We start from the raw sequence: 23,419 nt of genomic DNA, 5'->3' as shown, positions 1-23,419 counted from the left end.
ACGCCCATTTATGTTCACCCACTGGCTGTATTTCCTGGTGTTGGCTGGTAGGGGAGCCCGCGGGATCAGGTCCCTTCCCCCTAGGCAGGCCAGGGTCATGGCGGCATGTTCCCACTCGGGCTGCTCCTGCTCGTACTCTTCAGGCTCTTCGGAGACTTGCTCTTCTCCTAGGGCGGCGGCAGCCACCTGGCGGGGCCCGGGGGTCTGGTTCTTTTGGGCAGGTCGGGTCACTGGCATAGTGGCCGACTCGCTGGCATCGATGACACGTAACGTTGGCTCGGGGGGTTGCCCCGGCCGGCCGGGGGCGGGGTGTTGTTGGCGGGAGCGGCCGGGACGGCGTCTCTGCCCCGGCCCTGTCCTCCTCCTCCTCCTCCTCGGGGACGATGATGACCTTGGTTGGTTCTGTTCTGCTCGTTTGGCCCACTCCGGGTCACTCGGGTGCTCTCCCATCGGTCAGCCTCGGCGGCGAGCTGCCGTGGGTCAGTCAATTTACTATCGAGGAGGTGCTGCCTGAGCTCGACGAAGCAGTTGTTGGAGAGGTGCTCCCACACAATGAGGTTGAAGAGCTGTTCGTAGGTTGTTACGTTGCTACCCTTGATCCATCCCTCGAAGGCTCGGCTGAAATAGTTCACATATTCTATCCAGGTTGTACCCGGGATCCGGGTGCAGTTGCGGAACCTCTGGCGGTACATCTCGGGCGTCAGCCCATATCGACTTAGGAGGGCGGCCTTCATGTGGTCATAGGACGTCATTTGATGGTCCGGAAGCTGCAGCAGGGCATCCCGGCCTTCATTGACGAATCTCCCCCATAGACCGGCTACCCAGTCACTTCGAGCGATCCGGTGGGCAGTCATGGCGATCTCGTAGGCCTTGAAGCACTGCTGTATGTCGTCATTCCGATAGTATTCACTGACCACATCCTTGGGGATGTGGACCTTCTGTTCGGTAGTACCTGGGGGGTGCGGTTGCTCGGGCACCCCTAGGTCTTTGTTCTGTTTGCGCATTTCTATCTCCGCTAGCTTGCACTCGTGTTCGTATGCCAGTCTTTTTTCCTCGAGTTCTCTCTGTCTCTGCTTTTCCTCTCGCTCTTCTTGGAGCCGTAAGTGTTCTAAATTCATCTTTTGTTCTGCCAGTTTCAATTCTCCGTCTAATTTGAGCCGTGCCAACTCTAACTCGTGTAGTCTATTTTTCTCTTGTTCTCGGATCTCTTCCCGGGAGAGATCCGTGCTCCTTTCTTCCGTCAGGGTGGTGTTTGTCTCCGGGGCTTCGGCGATATTTGTCTCTGCCCAGGATTCTAGGGCGTGTTTGAAGTCCTCTTTCGTGCTCAGACCGGTAGTGGCAATGCCTAGTTCTATGCAAAATTGTTTTAGCTCTCGGTGGTTGTACTCTTCCAGTTTTTCCATCTGGAATTTCTCTGCAGATCCGCTCTCTCTGGTCGTCATTGTGGATTAGTCGTAGGGTGAGTTACTCTCTGTACGGTTACGCGTTGGTTCGGATCGCGCCGCTGGCCACCAATGTTAGACGGGGACCGGGAGGGTCGGCCGAGCACAAGGGGAGAGGCCTCCGGTGAGGGCCGTCTCCAGCGATCGTACAGACAAGTAACTTCCCCCCCACAGATGGACACCACACGAAGATCAGGTTAACACCTTTTATAGGCAGTTCTTGAAGTAAGGTAGTTCGATACAAGGAGATCAGGACACGATGATCCTCTCAATTCTAGTCTCTAGTAGGGAAAGGGGGTAGCGGGACAGTCTTGGTACCTACGGGTACTGAGGTGAAACGGCAGTAGCTCACAATCCTCGAGCTCGGCGGTCGGACAGGTCGGACCGCGGCAGCGCCAGCAGGTCCCGAAGACATCGTAGGTGGCAACGGGCCGCGCCAGCGCCAGCAGGTCTCAACGAGGATGACGGTTACACCGGGCCGCGGCAGCGCCAGCAGGTCCCACGAGGATGAAAGTTACAACGGGCCGCGGCAGCGCCAGCAGGTCCCACGAGGATGAAGGTTGCAGAAGGCCGCGGCAGCGCCAGCAGGCAGGACGATAGTTCACAAGGCAGGGCTGCGGCAGCGCCAGCAGTCCGTCAAGGATGAGTTCTTCTCCGTGTCTCTCGACTCCAGGATACAACTGCCTTCCTGCTCTGGGGCTGCCTCGGTTATAGGTCTGGCGCCCTTTGATGTCCGGACCCTCGCACTGGGAGGTCGGGAGGTCCGGGATGAGGGAGTCCAGACACCCAGCAGGGGGGTGGAGCCAGCGCCCGGGGAGGCTGGGGGTGATCGGCACCTGGCGGGGGAGAGCCATCGACACTTCTTTCTCCCATTAGCCTGCCAAGTGGTCCGTTCACCTCCTGGATGGATGGTGGTGCCGGGATGGCGGGGCCTGGCCGGGCCCAGGGTTGGGGTCGAGCTGAGGCCACGCGGCCGCGTGGTGCAGTGTCCAAGATGGCGGCCGGGCAATGGGGCTGACGGGGGCCCGGGCCCGTGACACAGAGATATCCGGGAGCAGGCGTCCCGGAGGGGACGGGTTGCGGGTTGCTTCTGCGGGTAGCCCCCGGAGAGCCGGTGTCTGGGCCCTGCCATGCGGGGGGGGGGAGCGAGCCCTTCGTGGGGCCTGTCCAACAAGTATCATCATTTTTAAAGTGCCTTCTTAACTATATTGTGTATAAAAGGTGACCTATATATATTCTGGAATATTGATGACTTGGAAATTGGATTGAGATACGTGCAATCTAAAATGAAAAATAAGTGCGCTTAAAGATAAAAAAAAAACTAACATTTTACTTCTAGAAGACGCACGTCTCCTGTGACAGAAGAGTAACTTTCCAGGCAGATCATTCACTCCATGCATGCCTCACGAGGGCATTGAATAGCGGTACAATTGCGATCACAAAAATATTTCAGCAGAAGATGGGTTGAATGGCAAATGATCCTAGTTGGTGATATGCAATGCTTGAAGGAGACTAGATAGATGAAGAGATGGCAGTATGCACCAAGCCCCCGGACCATGACATCCCCAAGAGAGAGCTAAGCCTTGGTGATGGAGGCTACTGAGAGACTCTGGCTCTTCTGTTTAATTGAATATGACCGTCAGATGAAAATGTCGCTGGACAAAACAAAGAAAATTATAAAAGTTAATATCCAAAGAATGAACTGCCACTGGCTTTGAATATCTTCTGGGAGGTGGCCATACGTATTAAACTTGAGGCTTGTACATATTAAATACTTGAAATAACACTAATCCTCTAGAAGCAAACTACACGGGATGATATACAATAATGCTAAATGTTTCTAATGTATGGAGACAGATGGTTTCCTACATTTAGGGACTTTGTGGTAACATCCTTGCCAAATTCTCAAGAGTGATAGAAAGGGAAATGAAACACTAAGCACAAGTTACTATTTAGGGCATGGAGGGACAAAATGAGGCCATTAAATACACCACAACCGTGAATGCCTTGGCATTGGTTAACAGTCAGCGGGACATAGCTATACATGAGCCAAAACCTAAAACTGCCAGAGAGATACAATTATCAGCAAAATATGGCTTGTTGTGTGGAGTTTCAATAGGTGGCAATAAAAAACAACAACAAAAGGCCCTGAATGAGTAGGAGTGGGATTGGGCGGCAACTCTGACAAGCAGGAGAAGCACAACACCGTACGAAAAATGGCATTCTTTTGACAGGGCAGAAAGGGGAAATGTGATTCTGTGCACAGAAGCCCATTTGAGTAATCTACTGCAAAATTCTGAGATGGAACCCAGCCAGCTTGAGTCAAAAAATTGAAAATGATAAGTTATGTGCGCGAACAGGTTATTTACTGCTTTAACGAGTCACAAGCACTTAAAGAGATTTAATTTTGGATAATTTGTGTCCTATTGTCAAACTACAGCAAAGGGTAAATGAGGATGGCCACAAGGCGAGCTTGCAACATGGAATTCAATGACCTTTTGTGCAACAGTATGTATGTTTTTATATTTATATACAAGACTGGAGGATTTACATACCAGGAAAAAATTGATCAGATATGGCTACATTGTAGCATCAGTGATAGATATCTCATTAGAGTAGGCGTTGTTTTTAATGATAGCCCTGTAAATGATAGATGGTAAGCAAGGTGAAGAGATGATTGATTAAGAGGCCAGCTGTGGGATTCGATGTGCAGATATCAAAAGGGAAAAATATAGCAGACTGTTTTGACAGTACATGGAGGCCTTCACTTTTTCAATGACCATATCTGTTTTGATGTGCAGGCAAGTTGTAGGTACAGCCGAAGGGTCTTACAACACAATTGGTACTTCAATTACCTAAATTTGATTGAGTGATAATGGAGCATTTGGTAACTGCTTCAGAGCTTGCTACCCTAAATAATAAAAACCCAATGTGATGCAAATATGAATATTATGTATGACAATGAAAATACAAAAAAAGAAAAAGTACAAGTGCATTCCTCCCATCTTGCTCTGATCCAGGCCTTGCACAGTTGGAATGATAATACTGCTTCCTTATTTTGTGACAACCGTAACATTCTATACACTGTTCCAAGGTCCCTAATAACCACAAGTGTAAGTAGTTTGGAGGTGAATGTTAGTCTAGGAAGGCACTGATAAAAAGAGGACTGGGGTCACACAAATGTAGCCAGGAATGGCCCTACATCCCTAAACAAAGATCAATGCTAAAGAGAAGCAGATGCAACACAGAGCTTGAACGTACTGAAAAAAGCAACCCAGAATAGGGACGGATAGCAATATGGAGAAATCATGACTTGGATTTACTCGGGGGGGATAAATCGGGTCAAAGGCAGCTCTCAGAGTTTTAGAGAGGGCAACGTGCTTTAGTCAATTCTGCCTGCCTAACAGTTTGATAGCTGGTTACTCAGGCAGAATATTTCTTGGAAAGAAGGATGGCAGAACAGCTAGCCCGGCCCTGATTTTTACCTCCTCCCAAGTTTGGAGAAGCAACAGTTGACCAAAACCCAAAGAGGGACCACATCCACATAATATTATTTGTGATCTATATAAAGATGACGTAAGCATGTAGGCCTAATAGCTTGCTTCAGTTTTTAAATAATTTTATGAAAAGGGTTCCTGGACATCAACCGCAGTCATAAGCCTTTACAAAAGTGGATAAGTCCTTCGACGTATAGGACAATGAGGCACAGAAAATGTATAGCAAAGTGTAGTTAAATTGTATACACGAGTAGGTGGAGAGCAATGTGCAATACACAGGTAACATTCAGTAAAGGCATGAGAAATGGACAACTGAACAGGCTTTTAGTTTACACATGATTTGTTCAAAGTTCCTTAAGCTCCAAACCATGCCCTTGTATTTGAAAATTCATCACCCTAAGGCTTCAACTCTGCAGATCGCTTCCATCTTTGGCTTTCTTTAAGACATCAGGGATGCCCGAATGGATAGTCATTGCTGTGCTGATGATCTACGCCACTTGTTGCATTGGATGAACAACAATTGCTCTGGCCTCAACTTCACACTCTCATCTGACAAATCCTCCATAGATTTTCTGGATCTTACTATTTTCCATCATGAAGGAGAACTTTTGACTCGTCTATTTAGGAAAACCAACTGAGCGGAATACACTGTTAGAGTACTCGAGTAATCACCCCAGAGCTCTACGTGATTCCCTACCCTACTCCCAATTCCTAGAATTCGGAGAAACTGCTCATGCAGGGAGGATTATTTTAGAGAAAGTGCCATCCTTTCATCCTTTCCACCAAACTCAAGAACAGAGGCTATCCCAGAAAAATTGTCAAAAATGCCCTCAAACGGGCTTGGTATAGACCACGTGAGACCTTACTAACCCCTACATCCAAGAAAGATCAGGAAAGAATAGCCTGTGTAACAACTTTTTCACCAGTGTCGAATCAGATCAGGAAGATGATCCTTCACCATTGGCCAATTATCAATGCAGGGACGGTGGAAATAGAACGTCCTCTATTTGCTTTCAAAAAAAGCAAAAATTTAAAGGATCACTTGGTCCGGGCAGCTCTCCCTAGTCCCTCTAATCCTTCCACACTAGAAGCCTTGTGGGGTCTGTCCCCCATTGTTGGACATGTGAAATGTGGTGGATGCAGTGTATGTGATCTGACTATTGAGGGTAAATGTATGATTTTTAACAATGTAACGTTTAAAAGTAACATCTTTTCGAATTGCAATACATGTAACGTTATATATCTGATCCAGTGCCCATGCGGAAAAATCTATGTTGGACAAACATCACAAAAGGTCAAGACACGCATCTGCCAACATAGGAGCCGCATCAGGTGCCAGACTCCTAATGCCCCTTTAGTGGAACATTTCATTCAGGCCAGCCATAACGAGGATGACATTCGTTGGACGATACTGAAAGCCCGAAATTGCCACCACGAGGTGGGAATATGGCACAATTACTGAACAAGGAGGAACTCAGATGCATAATCTTGCTGGACTCAATTGAGAGCGGGCTTAATCGCACAGAGGACTGGGCTGGTCTGCTTTGATTCGATTTGTTCCCTCTGCCCCTATGAATTACGTAAAAGACACCTAATTTCCAAACTGAAAAGATCGACTGGATTTGTGAACACTATTCCCTGATGAACTAAGTTGTGCTATGAAATGCCAAGTGTTTTTAACAGTATACAGTATATTAACCAAGTTCAGTAACTGTTGTGTAATTGCCTCACTGGGTAACCCACAAGCATGACCTTTACCATCACTCGTTCACTTGCCCATTCACACTCCCGGAAGGCACTCCACCCACCACTAATGGATTCAAATGCATGATATCGCTCGCATCACGATCCCTTTCCAATATGGCCGCCTTGGACAACATACGTTAGTCCATTCTCGCTTTCTATTGACTGCCGATTTAAACTTCCGGCCTCCCAGACACCCTACAGCGGATTTCCGTTTTGGCGCCACCAGTGACCATCGAGTCCACCGACGCCCGGGAGGGAGCCCGATTTTGGAGCTTCACTATCACGCCCAAACCGACAACAGGTAAGCGATGGGGTAATTACAAGGAGACCCCGCTTAGTCCCACACCCCCGAAGTTGCCCTCCCTGACCAAAACCCCCCCCTTTTTTTTCACTGTCTTTTAGTATTAACTGAACCAACATCGCCCAACTGTTGACCATACCATCAACGGGCACAAATTCCCCCCACGAGGAGAAATTGAAGAAGAAATCTCATGCCCTCGCTACACACTCGTGTCCTAACACGACCACGAGAGGTAACCTAACCGCGGCACCGCCGGGTCATATGTATATGCAACTCTCCGACTGGATAGTAATTATAATTCAATCTAACTTAACTTCTCAGATATCACCACAGCGGACTAAGGGACGTATTTTCTGAACCCTTCACCGTTCGATCTTGGAGTCATCCAGGTTAGTTTATTCTCACGACCACGGGCACGGACACAAAGCTGTCGTACACACGCAACCTCCTTGTTCTATTTACACTTCACGAGCACTCGGCAACCTCCAATCTGAAACCACTTAGTCCTAATGTCCTGACCGCACGAGCACTCGGCAGCCTCCCAATTGAAATCACTTAGTCCTAATGTCCTGACTGCCAGGACATCACTGGCACCAGCCACGGTTGTAACTCAACACCGGTCACAATGCACCGCGCACAGTGACTGCTGAATGAAACACTTATGGGTGTCACCCGAACATAAGGAAAGACGCATGTTGCGTAGTATTCTTATTGAGATTGCCTCCAATTTTATTTGTAAATAGCTCTGGCATGTGAGACAAAAAGTTATTGCACATATCTTTGGCATGTGAAACACTACGATGGAAACATGACATTAGAAGTACGTTTTCTGTATTTATGAATTGTGGTAGCAATTGTTGATATGGCCTTCTCTTTTCCCATTTCTTCTACAGGAGCTTTGATATTTACAACAGGCAACTAAATTTAAGTCCTGATGATGGTCCCGGTTCATTAGGAGCCAGGGGACCGAAACGTCGACCGTCTAAACAACCCTGTAATATATCTATTGTGACCATTTGTTATAGAGGTTGTGTGTCTGAACTTGCTTTAACAGTTATTTAAGTAGCAAGAGACAATTGGCTCCCTTGTTAGTTTTTGCCTGATACTGTTTGTTCTCTTTGATCTCTATCCCTTTCTCTATTGTTTGTCCACTCACTCCTAGATAGGTGCAGGCTTTTACCCTATCCAATGCTTGTATTTGACCCTCTGTGTGGTCACCAAATTGGTAAATATATTGAATAAAACTTCCTGTCCCGGCTGGGTACTGGAAAACGAAATATAGTACTGATTCAAGACTATATTCTTATTGTATGTGTCATAAATTTTCACCTTAGGACCTCTGTTTTCGAGAATAGTCATTGCTGTGCAGCAACTATAAGGACAAACACCAGCAAAGGTCAGATATGGGTAGTTAAATGAGAGCACCAAAGAATTTAGAACAGGATCTGGAGGTTCAACAAGTCTGTGTATTGACTCCTTTGTTGGTAATTGTACTTATTAACACTATTGATCGCTATCTTGGTAGCTTGAAATTTGATACACCCAAATTAGGATAGGATAACATTGCCTTACTTTGGCACACAAACGATGCAGTACTACTGTTCATGAAGAGAGCTAGTGACAAATTATCTCTTAAGGTGCTTTGATTGTACTATCTAGAAAGAAATTTAGCAATTGATGTCAATAAAACCAATACATGGCCATGAAAGCAAATACATCCCTTCAAATATTTATATTTTGTAGTGGGTGTTCAGCTTGAGATGGTAAGTGATTTTGATTAACTGGGTGCCAGAATAGACTATGGCCTATCCTGGACCGTATAGAGGAAAACAGAGGCGAGCACTATGAGCCAGAATGCTAATTGGGTCTTAGGGTGCAAGAATAAACTTGGTTGCGACTCATTAGGCTCAGCAATTGAGGACTAAATCGTGAAAGCGGTTGGAACTTCTATTCAGTGAGCCAAGGTGTGGGGTACATTAAATCTCAAAGACAAGAGTACTGACTTTCGAGATCCCTTCAAGTACTGGGCCCAGAAACCCTGTTAGGAGCATTAAGATTAGAGTTTGGTCCGAGCTGTAAAGCTGAAAGACTTGCCCTGTGACCTATCATGATGTGGAATAGAATACATGTTAATCCCCAAGAAGAAACATATACATTGGCCCTTTGAATTGTAACTTGCATGGACATTTTTTGGGGATGCAAATAGTTAGCCCACGTTGTGAAAATCCTGCAGAGAATTGGATGAGGGGAACTATGGGGAAATCAAGCGCTTTTAGACTCATTTACAGCCAAGAAGATTAGAGATAGTTACTGGTATAGCAGGCATGACCTATAACTACCAATTATCAAAAAGGAGCTCTCTATTTCAGGGTATATAACCATTAAGATGAACACAGGTTAGGAGTCATATCTTGATGTGATTTCCCTTGAGTTGGGCCAAACGTGAGTCAGGTTTAGGCTTCGAATACTTACAATACGCACCTATATGTAAAGTGGAATCCTCAGGGGAGTAGCAAAAGGAACTGCAAATGTGAGTAGTGTTGGAGAGGGTTATTAAACATTGTTCTTTTGTGGTTTACTGTTCAAAAACAAGAAGTCAGTGAAGGAGGACATTGTTGCCCTTGTTTAGGTGTTATGAGATTAAGAATTATAAAGAAGCCATGGCTTTATGACACAGGACAGACACTGCTCTTATTTTTCCCACAGTCTCCCTGGACATATGGCTGATAAGTTGCAAACACATGGGGCCTGATTTAGAGTTGAGTGTATGGGGTACTCCATCATAAACGTAACTAATATCCTGACCGCCGTATTACAAGTGCATTATACCCTATGGCACTTATAATATAGTGGATGGGATATCCATCCCATATATGACAGAGTATTTCATCTGCCAAACTCTAAATTAGGCCCATGGTTTGTTGTATAGTCGTTGTATGTCATGATGAAACCTGCATTTTTCATAAGCCATGAATTTCTCAGTTTTTATGTTTGCTTCTCACAATTGTCAAATTTATGATTTGATTTGGATTAATTAATAAGAATGTTGTGTTTTTTTGTTTATAGGTATTGTAAGTGTTTTGCCTATTTTAAGGCCTTTTAGCTGAAACAATAAAGAAACTACTACTGCTTTGAAACAGATGATCTATAAAAGCACAAAGTACTAAGTCAAGTCTGAAAAGATCTGGAGGAAGTGGAGATATACACCCAGGACCAGTGGAGATATCTCATACATTTGAAGGTCTATGGTGGGATCTCAACTTCAATTCCAGGAAAAAGAAGGAAAACATAAGTATGGTGTAAATATAACACCTGGCCTAAAAATATTAATGAAAAAAAAAATCTCTCTCATCGTCAAATGTATGCCTCTTGGATGCTGAGCTAATTTTCAACAAACACATTCTGAAGAATATAATTATAATTCTGCAAGCTTTAAAAGGTGTTACTGGTTGTGAAGACAGATAACAAAAGCTTAGGAACCCTAAACGTCGTTTTTGTTTGTACTGGTACTTCACAAGTACATGAAAGCACTTCGCAATACAACTCACAGTTGGTGTGATGAGGCACCTGACTTATACTGTCACAACAACTGTATTACATTATCAAAAAGGGGGTTAACCCCCTGGACTGTAATTAGCAATCTGAGACATAACTGTCATTTCAACCATACAAATATCTCTAGTACCCATGCACACCCAACACATAGTCCCTGGTGTAGACAAGCCCTGCCACACCCCAGACAGTGGCATAGTATCGCCAAAGTTGTGGTACTAAAGTTTCATAATCACTTTCACGTTGATGCCATGCACTTTCTGAAGACACTAGCAGACCTAATGTGCCTCATTCACACACTGTCAACACCCATGTCCCATTTAACCATATTGTTGACCGAGATGAAATCTGCGTTCATAATGCTGGTATGCAAGTATCTTTCACTTGAACTAATAAAACCCATGCGCTTTGAGACAGTCATCCCAAAAAAGCATTCATTAAATAAATTACCTGTGCAAACCATATTATCCAAACACACTCTTCAGATATCGGAGTCCTCCTTACATACACCTAATATCTAGGGCAGGGAACTCCAAAGTCGGTCCTGGAAGGTCAGTTCCATGCCAGATTTTTAGCATATACCCATTTAGATAAATGTAGTTATCTTAATAATCTGACATGGATCTGGCCCTTCGGGACCGACTTTTGAGAACCCGTATCAAGTGACTTAAAATATACATAGATGTGTTCTACTGATTACTAAACATTTATGCATTAAGAAATCAGAATAGTAATGTTGCATACATTTATGGGATGTGAACAAAAGGGTGCTTTCAATAGGTTTCTCATTATAATACCCAGGTAAAGGTATGGCCAGTCAAGGAAATATGTAATGCTATAAAACACAACTTGAGAAATAATGCATGACCAAGTGGTAAACTGTGATGCCAAGCTACTAGTAATGTTATTCATGTGTACATTGACAATGCCATGTGTGATGTCATGAGTACGGTTTTGGATGACGGTAACAGATGTTATACCCAGGAATGATGTCATCAGAAAGACCATGAATGATGTCAAGCACAAGGTCACGGTTTGCATTCATGCTACACACCCAAGATCACATGTTTCCTATTGGCGGTAACCAACGTGTGCGACAAAGTCGGTGCCTATACCTGCCACGTGAACATGTCTTAGAGTGGCCCTTTATTTAACCACTGAAAGAACTGATGGTAGTGTATGTGTTACTGTTAACAAACAGTACCTGTTCTCATTCTTTCTAGGTTTGTCAATCGGAACAAAGCGGAATAGAGAGTTACCAAGGGCCTTGGTAATCCACTCTCTTCCTCGGATTAGCTTGCAGGACACACAAGCTTGACACTTTCTTGAGTACATACTAGTCGGCATTCTTAAGAAACTGAGACAGTCTTCGACCTACCCTCTTCTAACCATTTACCATTCAAGCAGAAGCATTGTAGCTGGTCGCATGACAGAATATAAAAGATTAGGGTAAAGAACGCAGGCACTCACCATGGGTACAGTCTGGTGTGATATCCTCAAAAAAGTACTGTGTTGCCTCGAAAGCAGAATCGGGCTCCTCTTGGTCTTGGCATGGGTCTGAATGGTGTCAAGAAGGAAGATAAGGTCATTCATTTAGAGCGACTGTATACATTTAATGACGGTAATCTGCTACATTAAATAAATTAGCTGGCAGCAGAAATCATTCACAAACTCGTCAGACAGATATCTGACTGTTCCAACATCGAAGTGTACAGATTCATATAGCTAGTGCAGTATGTTGTCCATTTACTTTTTGTAGGAAAATCATTAATGCAGAGAAAGACCAAGCACAAACTATACCACGTCATCACAAAGAACTCAAAATGTGATATATGGCAAATTCATATATGCCCGTAGGTCAGTGCTCTTAGCTGCCAACACCAGGTCCTCCAGAAACAGAACCGCCCCTTCCCCACCCCACCCCCCCTCCCACACCCCAGCATTCTACACCACCCAATATTAATTGCTATATTCAAATAAAGCTAAATTAAATCTCATGATTTGTTTGCCAATTCAGTCAGTAGAATGAGTAAGGGCTCATAAGTCATTCATTATGCTCTGCTGCTGTTGCCTGTGGTAATCAACTACTTCCAGTAGCGCCATTAGTGAAAGAGTCACATATGGGAATGGGCACCATCTTGTACTGAATCTGCAGAACTACAAACATATCCTCACGGATTGCTTCAGCAATGCGCATTGGCCATAACCCATGCACTTTAGTAAATCCAATAATCTGGCATTATATAGCCAGTGGTGATCTTACCAAACTGCAACAAATGGAGTCACCAAAGGCCTTAATTGCTTGGCCAGCAGTCATGAGGGGAAAGAAGGCACCAGGAGTGGGATGGATTCTGACACATGGCCCCTCACGGCCCACAGTGGAGACCTTGAAGGGGTTCCAACGGTTCCGCAGTGCGAGAGTCACAATGATACTTAAAAGCATACAAGTGGGAGTATGACAGTCGCTTTAGAGATGCAACAGTTATAATCACAAACAGCAATTAAGCCAGCTGCTTAGGCCTGTTTTACTGCTGCTATCTTCACTTACAGCAAACCCTAGTCAACAGCTATAACAATGCAAGATGGTGGTGGACGTCTAGACCAAGTGCGCCATTCCAGCCACTCCTAAAGCATGACAAAGAATAAGGTCCCACAAGTGGAAAACAATAGCATTTGTGCAATGTAAGGGGAGTGAAACTACTACACAGACCGACCAAGCCAAGGCCTAGAGCGGTGCATGAACAACAAAGTGGAGTCAGTGGTTCAAGTTGAAAAGAAGCACCAAAGAGCAACCGGCGCCAGCACACAGGGAAAGAAGACACTGAACCAGTTTGCGGGTATTAGTTCACAAACCCAGCCAATGAAGGAGACTACAGTTTCAGAAGAAGCAAGCAGTTCCATTGGGGTCTCTGATGCACAATAAGCAATGGGAAATTACCTCCAATCTCCAAGACGCTTGCGAGCAGCTACCATAAAGATAGATCAGAAGACATGATCCTTCAAGCCTTTTGAGGGCAGTTATCAGCACAAGAGCCTAAGGACACAACATTAGAAACTTGCACCCACAGAATAACAAAAGCTGAAGCCCGAACACAAGTCCTAGGCACAGAAAGAGGGGTCATTAAGATCACGGACAGTTGGGCAGGCATTGTCCAAACAGCTCCCATTACTTTACCTGAAAGAGGGAAAAACGCAATCCAGCATGCCCATCACAGTCACAGAAACCTCCTTGCGAGTAAGCAACAGGGTGGTCTGAACAGTTTGTGCACTCAACACCTAAGAGGCCTGGGGGTCAGTACAATAGCTGGTGCAAGGGAGGAAGAGCAAAACATTCATTTTTGCTGCAAAAAAGGCCCCAAACTAAAGAAGGTGATGTCCCAGACAAAGTGCCCGATAAGAGTAATGAAGGAATCTCCACTCCTGAGAACAAAGACGAGGCAGTTACAAAAATTATTGATGACGCTAATCTTCCAGGACCTAAATGAATAACTGAGTGGTGTAAAGAAGGAACTGAAACAAAGTCTGAAAGACATTAAAAAAAGATGTCACAGACCTAGGAGAAAAAGTGAGATTCTTAGAAGACAGCAGTAGCTAGACCACAATACCACATCTGGGTGCAGGAGAAGCAGGAATATCTGGAAGACAAGTCTTCATGAAATCATAGTCCAATTTGAGGGGGTCACACTAAAAGAGGAGGGCAGGAACATTAGGAAATAGGTCCAAGATGTACAGACCAAGCCCTGTGCAACTCCAAGATGGGCTCAAAATAGAAAGGACACATAGGGTAGCACACTTACAGATATAATGAAATGCACCCTCAGAGTTTGTGGCCAGCCTGCGTAGCTATGAAGAAATGAAAAGGTAATGAACATCATCAGAGGTGTAGAGATGTTAAGATACAATGGAAATTCCATACAAATAGTCCAATATTTGTCAGTAATAACGGTACAGAAAAGGAAACACCTTAAATCAGTGACAAACTACCTGCGAAAGAATGAAAAAAGTACAGAAGGAAGCCCCCCCCAGAATAAAGTACAGAAGGAAACCTCCTGGAATAAAGTACAGAAGAAGGCCCTCCGGGATAAAGTACAGAAGGAGACCTCCCTTTCCCTTGTCTTTTACCAAGAAGTACAATCAACGGTTGACATAAACTCTAGGAAAATCATTATCACCCAAATGCTCAAGCCCACCCAGGTAGAAGACATAGAGCTACAACCAGAGTGACCCGAAGAACTTCAATGCCCATACTGGAAAAAAGAAGCTGCACCGACACATCAATAAAGGCTCAGACAAGCCCAACCCCAGCAGACACAACTTGATGCCATAAAGAAACTACAGACATCAGCAGGGACACAGAGAAGAGACTCAAGAGCTAGTACCAGATGACCACTATACCTTCTTGCTAGCTCTCAGCTGGACGGCTGTAACTGGTTGAAATAGGTTTCTATGCTGAAGTGCAAAACTCTAAGGAGCCTATAAAGACATTAGGATGGGGGTGGTCGGGGTAGAAGGATGTGAAAGGAATTTGAGACCCCATTGGTCCAAACTTGTTATCAAGACAAGGTCGATTATGTATCAGAGGGGGTGGGGAGGCAAGGAGTCCCAAAGGGATACAAAGTTTTGTCATAGATTTATTCAGTTAGGATCAGTTCAAAGAGGGCTGGGGCAAATAGAGAGGAAATCCGATTCATGAAGCAGAAAGAGGATATTGCCCCTAGACACTATAACAAGCTTCCATAATGGTAGGAGAAGATACAACACAGCCCCATGCATGAGGAACAGTGTCAAGATCACAACATGAAATGTTCAGGGACTTAACGTGCTCACAAAAAGGAAGGGATACTCCATGAGCTCTTCTTAATTTAAATGAACATACACTTCCCACTGGAGACACACCTGTTGGAATCGGTGTACAACCTTTACAACGCAACTTTTACCACGCAGTGCCTTTACGACGCAACTTTTACAACGCAAACCATTACAACGCATTGCGCTGGGGGGCGCTCTAGGATAGGGAATATATTTCATTTACTATCCAACACCTTCCCTACTATCCACGGGGACTGGAGTTGGAATAGTAAATTAAATAAATCACTATCCAACACCCAAAAGCACTATGCGTTGTAATGGTATTCGTTGTAAATACTGCGTTGTAAAGGCATGCGATGTAAAAGTATGCGTTGTAACGTCATACATCCGTTGGAATCAGATCAGCCCAGCTTAAAATTGAAACAATTCCTGATACAATACCGTTCTTACACTGGTATAACATTTGAGGGAGGAAGCATCTTACCACAAAAAACATTTGATTCATGGTAGAGAAACAAAAGCGATTCAAAGAAGCGAGATGGATGCAACGGACACATAGACGGATGTCCCTCATGTTCGAGTTTACCTAGGCATCTAATACAGGATGAAAAGCCTTTCTCCACACAGCAGTACATATGATCCTCAAATGGTTCACTAACTGTAGGAGGCAACTTCAATTTTGTGATGGAACAGAGAAAAGATCAAACCGATAGTAATTTTGGAGGATGGCAGCAATTTCAGGCAAAAGAAAAGAATGGCTAGAAGACATTGGCCTTGTGTGGCGACACAGGCAATCAATTGGAGTTAGATTTCTTACACACGTCTGCAGTGTGCAATTCACATGCTCACAGAAACACACTCACTCACCCATGTAGAACAAGCTGAACAAGGCCCCCTGACTGTCTGATCAAGGTCCTATAAAATTCTCATTAAAGTGAAAGAGAAAACAAGGAAAGATAGAGCTTTATAGAAACTAAATGAACCCTTACTTAGGTAACCAGTTATGCTAGGAAACATAAACATGCAACCAAAGAATATCTACAACTTAATGACAATGTGAGTAAAGTGGCAGTTTTAGTCTGTCTGCATGAAATACTCAGAGGACAATTCATTGCAAAGGGAGCACAATGAAAGCAGATGAAAGAGAAACTCAACAAAATGCTTAGGTAGATCTTGAGAAAAAGAAAGGAAACATAAAACAACATTATTGGAAAAATTAGGAGAGTGATTGCAGCAAGCGGACAGGTTTGAACCCTAGAGACAGACAGCCTACTATATAATGACTGAATTATAGGTGAAATGCTAGAAAGGAGGCACTAATGATTGTAAAATGCTAGTGAACTGGTTACAAGCTAGAAAGATATGAATCTATGTGACTGAGATAAGAATAAGAGTGGAAGTATTGTCTGGAGAACAAACCAAAAAAATAGAGTTCAAGAGTTCTCCACAGAGCTCTAAAGGAGAAACTTCACAGCTTGTGAACAGAGACAGGCGCACTGAACTCAGTAATGATTCCCACTCACTGATGAGTCCAGAGAAAAGATTGAGGTCCCCAGTCTTTGGATTTGGAGAAAGCATTTGACAGAGTGGATTGGACATCCCTAGAAGACATGCTGGGAAGGTTGGGTCTCAGATAGAGATTTATCAGGTGAATGATTGTGGACCATCATGCCCCTATAGCTCAAATAAGAGTTAATGGAAAACTCAGTTCGATAACAAACACAAAGAGGAATGAGGCAGCATTTCTTCCTCTCCTTGTGGCTCTTGTCACTCTCCTTTAAGTCCATTGCCTAATGACTATGGTAAAATGGGTGTATAAATACATTACATTGGTCCCAGATGAATTCAAGATAACCATATTTGGTGAAGACATTCTGACCTTGTTTATAGAACCGGTGAAGTCCCTCCGGCTTATGATCGTACTATGGTTGATGGGCAAGTACCAACTGGTCGGAAGAAATGGGAGGATGTGTTCTTTGCATGGTCTACTAACGAGAGGGTGTAGTCTAGTTGGGTAGATCTCATACAGAGTCTACCCATACAGGAATTGACCCATCTCCAATCGGCAAAATTAATTTAGATGACTGACGCCTGCCCTCTCCATCACACAGAGCATGGTTTCTGTCTTGTTAGCATTAAACTGCAGCAAGTTGTTTCTAAGCCAGTCGACTATTCTCCTGCAGTGGTGAAAAGAGACACACGAACACACAGAGTCTGGATTGAACAAGACAGTCAGCTGAGTGCCATCCGCATAATTAATGCAGTTCATTCCCAGCTCACATGAATTTAATGAGAGGCTGGATGTATACTTTAAACATGGTGGGACCGAAAGAGGAGCCCTGCGCAACTACCGCCTTTAGTGCGACGTAACCGGAGGGAAAAGGAAGGAGCTGTACTGCCGGTTTGTGGTCAGATGGACAAAATCAGCATCAGCCCAAGGCTTTTTCCGCTATACCAGCTACCTCCAACCTCTTGAGCAGGATAGAGTAATCCACAGTATCCAATGCTGTGGACAGGCCCAGAAGTAACAGAGCCACTTGCTGACCCCTGTCCACAGCCATCCGGATATCGTCAGTGACCGCAACCAGACCGGTCTCGGTCCCATGACGAGACCTAAACACACATGTGGCAATGTCGAGCCAATTACTGGCCTCAATATGGGCCGATATAATTGTATTGTTATGTCTTTCCAATACTTTTATAGGAAAAGGCAGAAGAGAAATAGAGCTAAAATTAGCAGTCTTTAGGTCTTGTGGACAGCTTCTTTAGAAAGGGCATAACTAACTCCTCATTCCAGGCTTTGGGAACCTTAGCAGTGGCCAGAGAAATATTACAGACGTATCTTAAGTCTCAGCCAGCTATTGCGCAAGTACCTTCCAGTATTTTGGAGGGAGGGAATCCGGTGGAGAGCCCGAAGAAAAGGCTCACGAAAACTCCAGAAAGTCTACCTCCATAATTGGAGGGATGAACTTAAGCTTTTGAATCCTGTTATTCCCCTCCTGTATGGTGGATTCTAGATTCAGGCTGTGTTCAGGTGGTAGAGGACTTACTGTGTCATTTTTAAGTGATTTACAATGCGTCTTTATTTTACTCTCGAAAAATGTACTAATCCTATTACACAGCTCTTGTGATGGTACAACTCTTTGTGTGGCGCAATCCAGGGATTGCAATGTCTTTACTATGGAGAACACAGTTTTTGCCATATTTTGAGCATATACTATCTGGTTGGCAAAATACTCTGCCTTTACCTTTTTTAGCAGATCTTTATAACCCCTTAATGCAAATTTACGGTGTTTTTTCTCCTGGTCTAGGTATTCTCTCCCCATTTCCTTTCAACCCTTTTACATGAAAACTTCGCTTCCCTGAGTTGGTCGATGCACCTAGGGGCGGATTGAGTTCCACCTTTCCTTTTCCACCCTACAAGTTTCTTACAAAACCAGTAAGGGGACGACCACTGTGCCTTCAACAGCCATGGGAGAAAGATCTGGGAGTGCATTGATAATCACAGGGTGGACTTTGTGATTGGGGTCAAACAAACAACACATGTAAGAGATAGCAAAGCACTACTCAAAATCTAACAAAGGTAATATATTCCAGAAAAAATACATAACTAGATCCCATCAAGTCAGATAGTTATTGGAGGTCCTAAAAGCAACTGAAAACACTACCGGATCAGACATTGGGCGATGCTCACAAGACATTCCTTTGGGCATGCCAGCTGACTCAATCTACCAACTACACCAGCTTGTATGTCACCCAATCTTGGCACACTAGTGTCCCATTCAATCCTGCAACAGTAAAATATGGGGTAGGTATACTTTTGTGGGGAAGAGCAGTATGGGGTTATTTAACAGATGTGATAATCAACCGAAGGTTTCATGACCCTCTAATGCAGATGTTATGGCACTGAAAACTGGAGTATAAAGGTTAAACGTAAGTACAGATTACTGCTCTACAAGTGCCTGCCATGTAATCTAGTGTAGAGTGTTGGTTGTGGTACTAATTAATGGCTCCTATACAGTGCTTAATTTGTGCTGGTGGCTTCCGGTGCTCAGCACCTAATTGTCAACACCGGCACATATGACAGCTGCCACATGGTGGAACTGTTTGTGTCATTGACAGATGAGCTGGACACCAGTTATTTATTCATTTAATATACATTGAAAAATCTATATTTCCAGCGTGCAAGCCATTCTTATAGCATAAGAGCGCTTCAGAACAGTCTGAATTTACACACTGATAGCAGTGTGATGGTAAGTGGTTGTGTGGGTACTATCACTGGCAGCGGTGGCAGTGGCAATGGGTGATGTAAGCTGCAGAGGCTTCCTGACAAGGACCCTGGCACTTATTGTTTTACAAATTAATCATTGCTCCTATAGTTAACCCAACTGAGTAACTTGGAATTAATCCCTTTATATCCCCACACCGGTTAAACCTACACCTGTTCCATATGGACTGCACAACATCTAATATGATGTGCTAATTATTTATGGAAATTCTTATTATTGCACTCAGATGCAACATATGAGTTTGAGGGCACACACTGTTAGGCACCAACAGGCTGTTCAAAGACAGAACTGGGAACAACAGGACTTTTTTTCCATAGCAGATTGGCAGATATACAGAAATCCATAAATTATTAAATAAATCCAGTAACGACCATCTGCTATTTGGAAAGGAGATTGTTTATGATGGTTGAGAGACTGTTCTATTCCACATGAATCTCGAACAACATTCACAACAATACACAGATATTATGTAGTCAGATAATTCACACTTCTCATACCTGGCTTGTGGGGGAGATGGGTGGGTACATACCTGGTAGTACATGCATTTTGTACAGTAGCTTCAGTTTCTCAGTAAGGTCTCCATGACACGCAGCACCTAAATGGAAACAAAACCCAAGACTTGCAGTGTTTGCAGCGGAAATAATGACATCTGATTCTGTGCATGTGTGGTGTCATCAGCCACAGGAATTCAGGCAATACACTTCTACGCTGTCGGAAGATCTCCTCACCGCACATCGTCTGCCATGCCACAACCAGGGGCATTCAAAATGGATCCCACTCCCATTTCTTAATTAATACTGCGAGCCAAACTTTAAGGAGGAACATCAGAAGACATCAGATTCAGCATTTGCAGAATCTCGTTTTCAGTGTTTACATTCTTTACCCCGTATAGTCTCTCAAGTTGCTGGGATTGTTAGGTTACTGCTGCCTTGGAGTGCACCCTAATCCTCTTGCTATTTCGTCCAGCCATTACTTTATTCTTCCAGCCTTTCAGTTAATCAGTCTTCTATTTATTTTCAGCTGGTCTTGCAATAGCCTTTCAGGCAATAGAAAGCCTGTTTCTAGTGCCTAATAAAGCATTATCTATCATGCAAATAATATTATTTCTTTCTGGGGTTTTGTGTCCTATGATTGCATGCAATCTGTATTCCCATGAAATTTGACCTTGGCATAAAACTTCAGATTGGTGCCTCTCTTTTTTATTTTAGATGAACCTCACCTTACTTGCCATCCTCTGCATGCCTCTTCTCTCTGAGCAGAGCCTACTCTAAATCACTGGTATATTCGCTATAATCCCTCTTATTGTATTGCTGAAAACTCCCTATCCCCATCTCATTAAACAATTTCAGAAAAGGATTATAGTCCGGTAGTTTATCTACTGGTCTGAAACTTGCTTTTGAAATCGCACCACATCTAAAATAAACTTGGTGGCCTTGCAATTCTTTCCACCAATAGATTCAATGTTATAAATATCGCTTTTAAAATGCCTAGTAGCAACAATTTGTTAATTAGTATTTAGTTTGCTTCTAAAATAGCTGTACTTGCATTTTCTTTGATCCTTGTAGATTTTAGTATCAGAAAAATTTGCTATCGAGCAACAATGTTTTCTTTACTCAACAAGGATGACTCCTGTTCTTTGGAGATTTTGTTCCCTAAAAATAGTTTTCCAAAATGTGCTTTTTCTATTTTTAAAGAATGTGTATGATGTATGTTTTAAAATATACTCCAATGTCACAAAATTCCTAAATGTACTTTCTGTAAAACAAACAGAAAAAGAATGTGTGACAGTTTTAGCAGCTTTTTGTATGTCGGCAGCCGCGGCTCATGCAGGTAAGAGCGGTGGGGCCGTGTGTGGGGTATTTCGAAGGATGATGACGAGGGAAAATTAATTATATATTTAAATTTCCATGGTCGTCTGTCGAAATACCCCCTACATGGCCCAACCACTCCTACCTGCATGGCCCGCGGCTGCTTTGAAGTTGCTTTTAAATTAAAGCAGGTCTACTCCTCCTTTGTAAAATCTTTACCCACAACTTTAACATATTTACTAAAGGTATGTGTTTGATTATTTTCTCCTGCATTTAATGCAAATGGAAAATGTTGACTCAATGGTTTTGAATAGGTATTTTTGGTAGTACCACTGACTGCACAAAGAACAAAGCAGCATTATTTTAGAAGCAAGTAAAAGGCTACTAATAAAGATGCCCACCCCAGAAAACTCTTCCCAGCTAAAGAATCCACATTTTGGAATACAAAGAGCAGCCTACTCATCCTACAACCTGTTGAAATTCGGACAAAGAACTGTTGAATCCAACAACTTTTCTGAAAATCTCCCAAGCCACATTAATACTATATAGGAAGAATGACGCACCCCAGTCAACCCAGCGGAAAAACACGATTTTCATTTTGTTAAGTTACCTGGAATTTGCATAACATGCAAATGTCAGAAGCAACTAAAGGCAGGCCTTGTACAATTGGTTGAAAAGGAGTATGATTTTAGTATGACCTAACCAGAAGGAGTTAAGAGCGATGTGTGAAGCCTGGACAATTTTCAATGGCTCGGCTTACAAAATATTCAGGAAATGGAAGTGCATGTTATTATTTTTATTTTTTTCCAGATTCATAGAGCGTGAACTCAACCTGAAGGTATTAGAGAGCTTTACATGAGCACCAGTTACATTACACAAGGACACATTTAATTTTTTAGTAGGCACGGGGAGATTAAGTGATTTGCCCAGAATCACAGGATGCTCAGCCGACGTAGAGGCTCGAACCTGGTTCCCAGCTCAAAAATCGGCAGTCTAGCCGTGAGGCCACATCCTCTCTCCGACGTTACAGTATCGGTTTACACTCTTTGCAAAAATCAGAATAATTGCAATAGATATTTTTTCTTTCAATTCCACCCATTTGACATCTTTTCAAGCAGATTCTCGCAGATTTCCCTGCACATACTAGCTGGCCGATGTTCGCACGCGTTTTAGGTTGTTTTTCTGCAGATGTGGACCATCACTAGTTATCTTCTCCACTGGATCACACAGTTTTCACAAGTTCCCCATCCCATCACTTCTGGTTAGACAATTTTCTGACTGGGAGTGCTTGTCAGGAGCATCGGCACAGCAAAATTACAGGGGTTATAAAAAGAAATCCTGATGGAGTGAGTGTAGGAATTGAGAAAAAACTTCAAGTCGAAAGCATGTTTGTGGAAAGGATAAGGTGGATGAGTGGATAGTTAACAGGGGAAGTTCTCATGGGAGGTTACAAAATCAGACAAGGCGGAACTAAGGACGGACTAAGCCTATTGACTAATGAAAAGCCACAGTTTACAGTGGACAATGACACAAGCCAATGAAAAATATGGGCTGGGAGTGGGCGGAGCTTCAAGTCCATACCTGAATACAGCATGCCTCGCCCAGGCTCGACCTAAAAACGAGTTGTTTAAAATAAACTATTAACAAATCAAAGCTCTAGTTTTAGCCATGCATGGAGAGCAATAAGCATAAACGTAAATGTACTGTTTGTTTTCTCACTCTCCTTCAAAACGTGCAGCCACCAGTAAAAGGTCCAAACGAGCCGCTCATTTCTAATGTTTGTAAATGTTAAAAAGCAGCGATATTTTACATTGATGCTATTCTCGTGCCTCCTCCTTTCATCCTCCATAGGACCTGATCACAAGTGGCAAGTGTGTTTGCAAATGCCACCTCTCTGAAACCTCAAAATGCAAGCCTATATGTACCGAATAGTGAATGTGCAGTGGTTTATTAAAAGTGGCTCTCTGAGCTCACC

General features: G+C 43.6%; 1 protein-coding gene across 1 annotated transcript in view; it reads right to left on the bottom strand.

Moving 5' to 3' along the window:
- Nucleotides 1-23,419, bottom strand: part of TBC1D9 (TBC1 domain family member 9) — a 295,607-nt gene that overhangs the window by 33,652 nt on the left and 238,536 nt on the right. Inside the window, exons 17-18 of the mRNA XM_078676864.1 lie at nucleotides 20,166-20,231; nucleotides 12,009-12,095 (exon numbers count right to left, since the gene is read on the bottom strand). Coding sequence (XP_078532990.1) covers nucleotides 12,009-12,095; nucleotides 20,166-20,231 — 153 coding nt within the window. The remainder of the gene's footprint in view (nucleotides 1-12,008; nucleotides 12,096-20,165; nucleotides 20,232-23,419) is intronic.

The sequence above is a fragment of the Lissotriton helveticus genome, chromosome 2_1 (genome assembly GCF_964261635.1).
Source record: "Lissotriton helveticus chromosome 2_1, aLisHel1.1, whole genome shotgun sequence".
Taxonomy (NCBI): Eukaryota; Metazoa; Chordata; class Amphibia; order Caudata; family Salamandridae; genus Lissotriton; species Lissotriton helveticus.
Note: the sequence above shows the minus strand (reverse complement) of the source record. Positions and strands in the feature narration are given on the sequence as shown.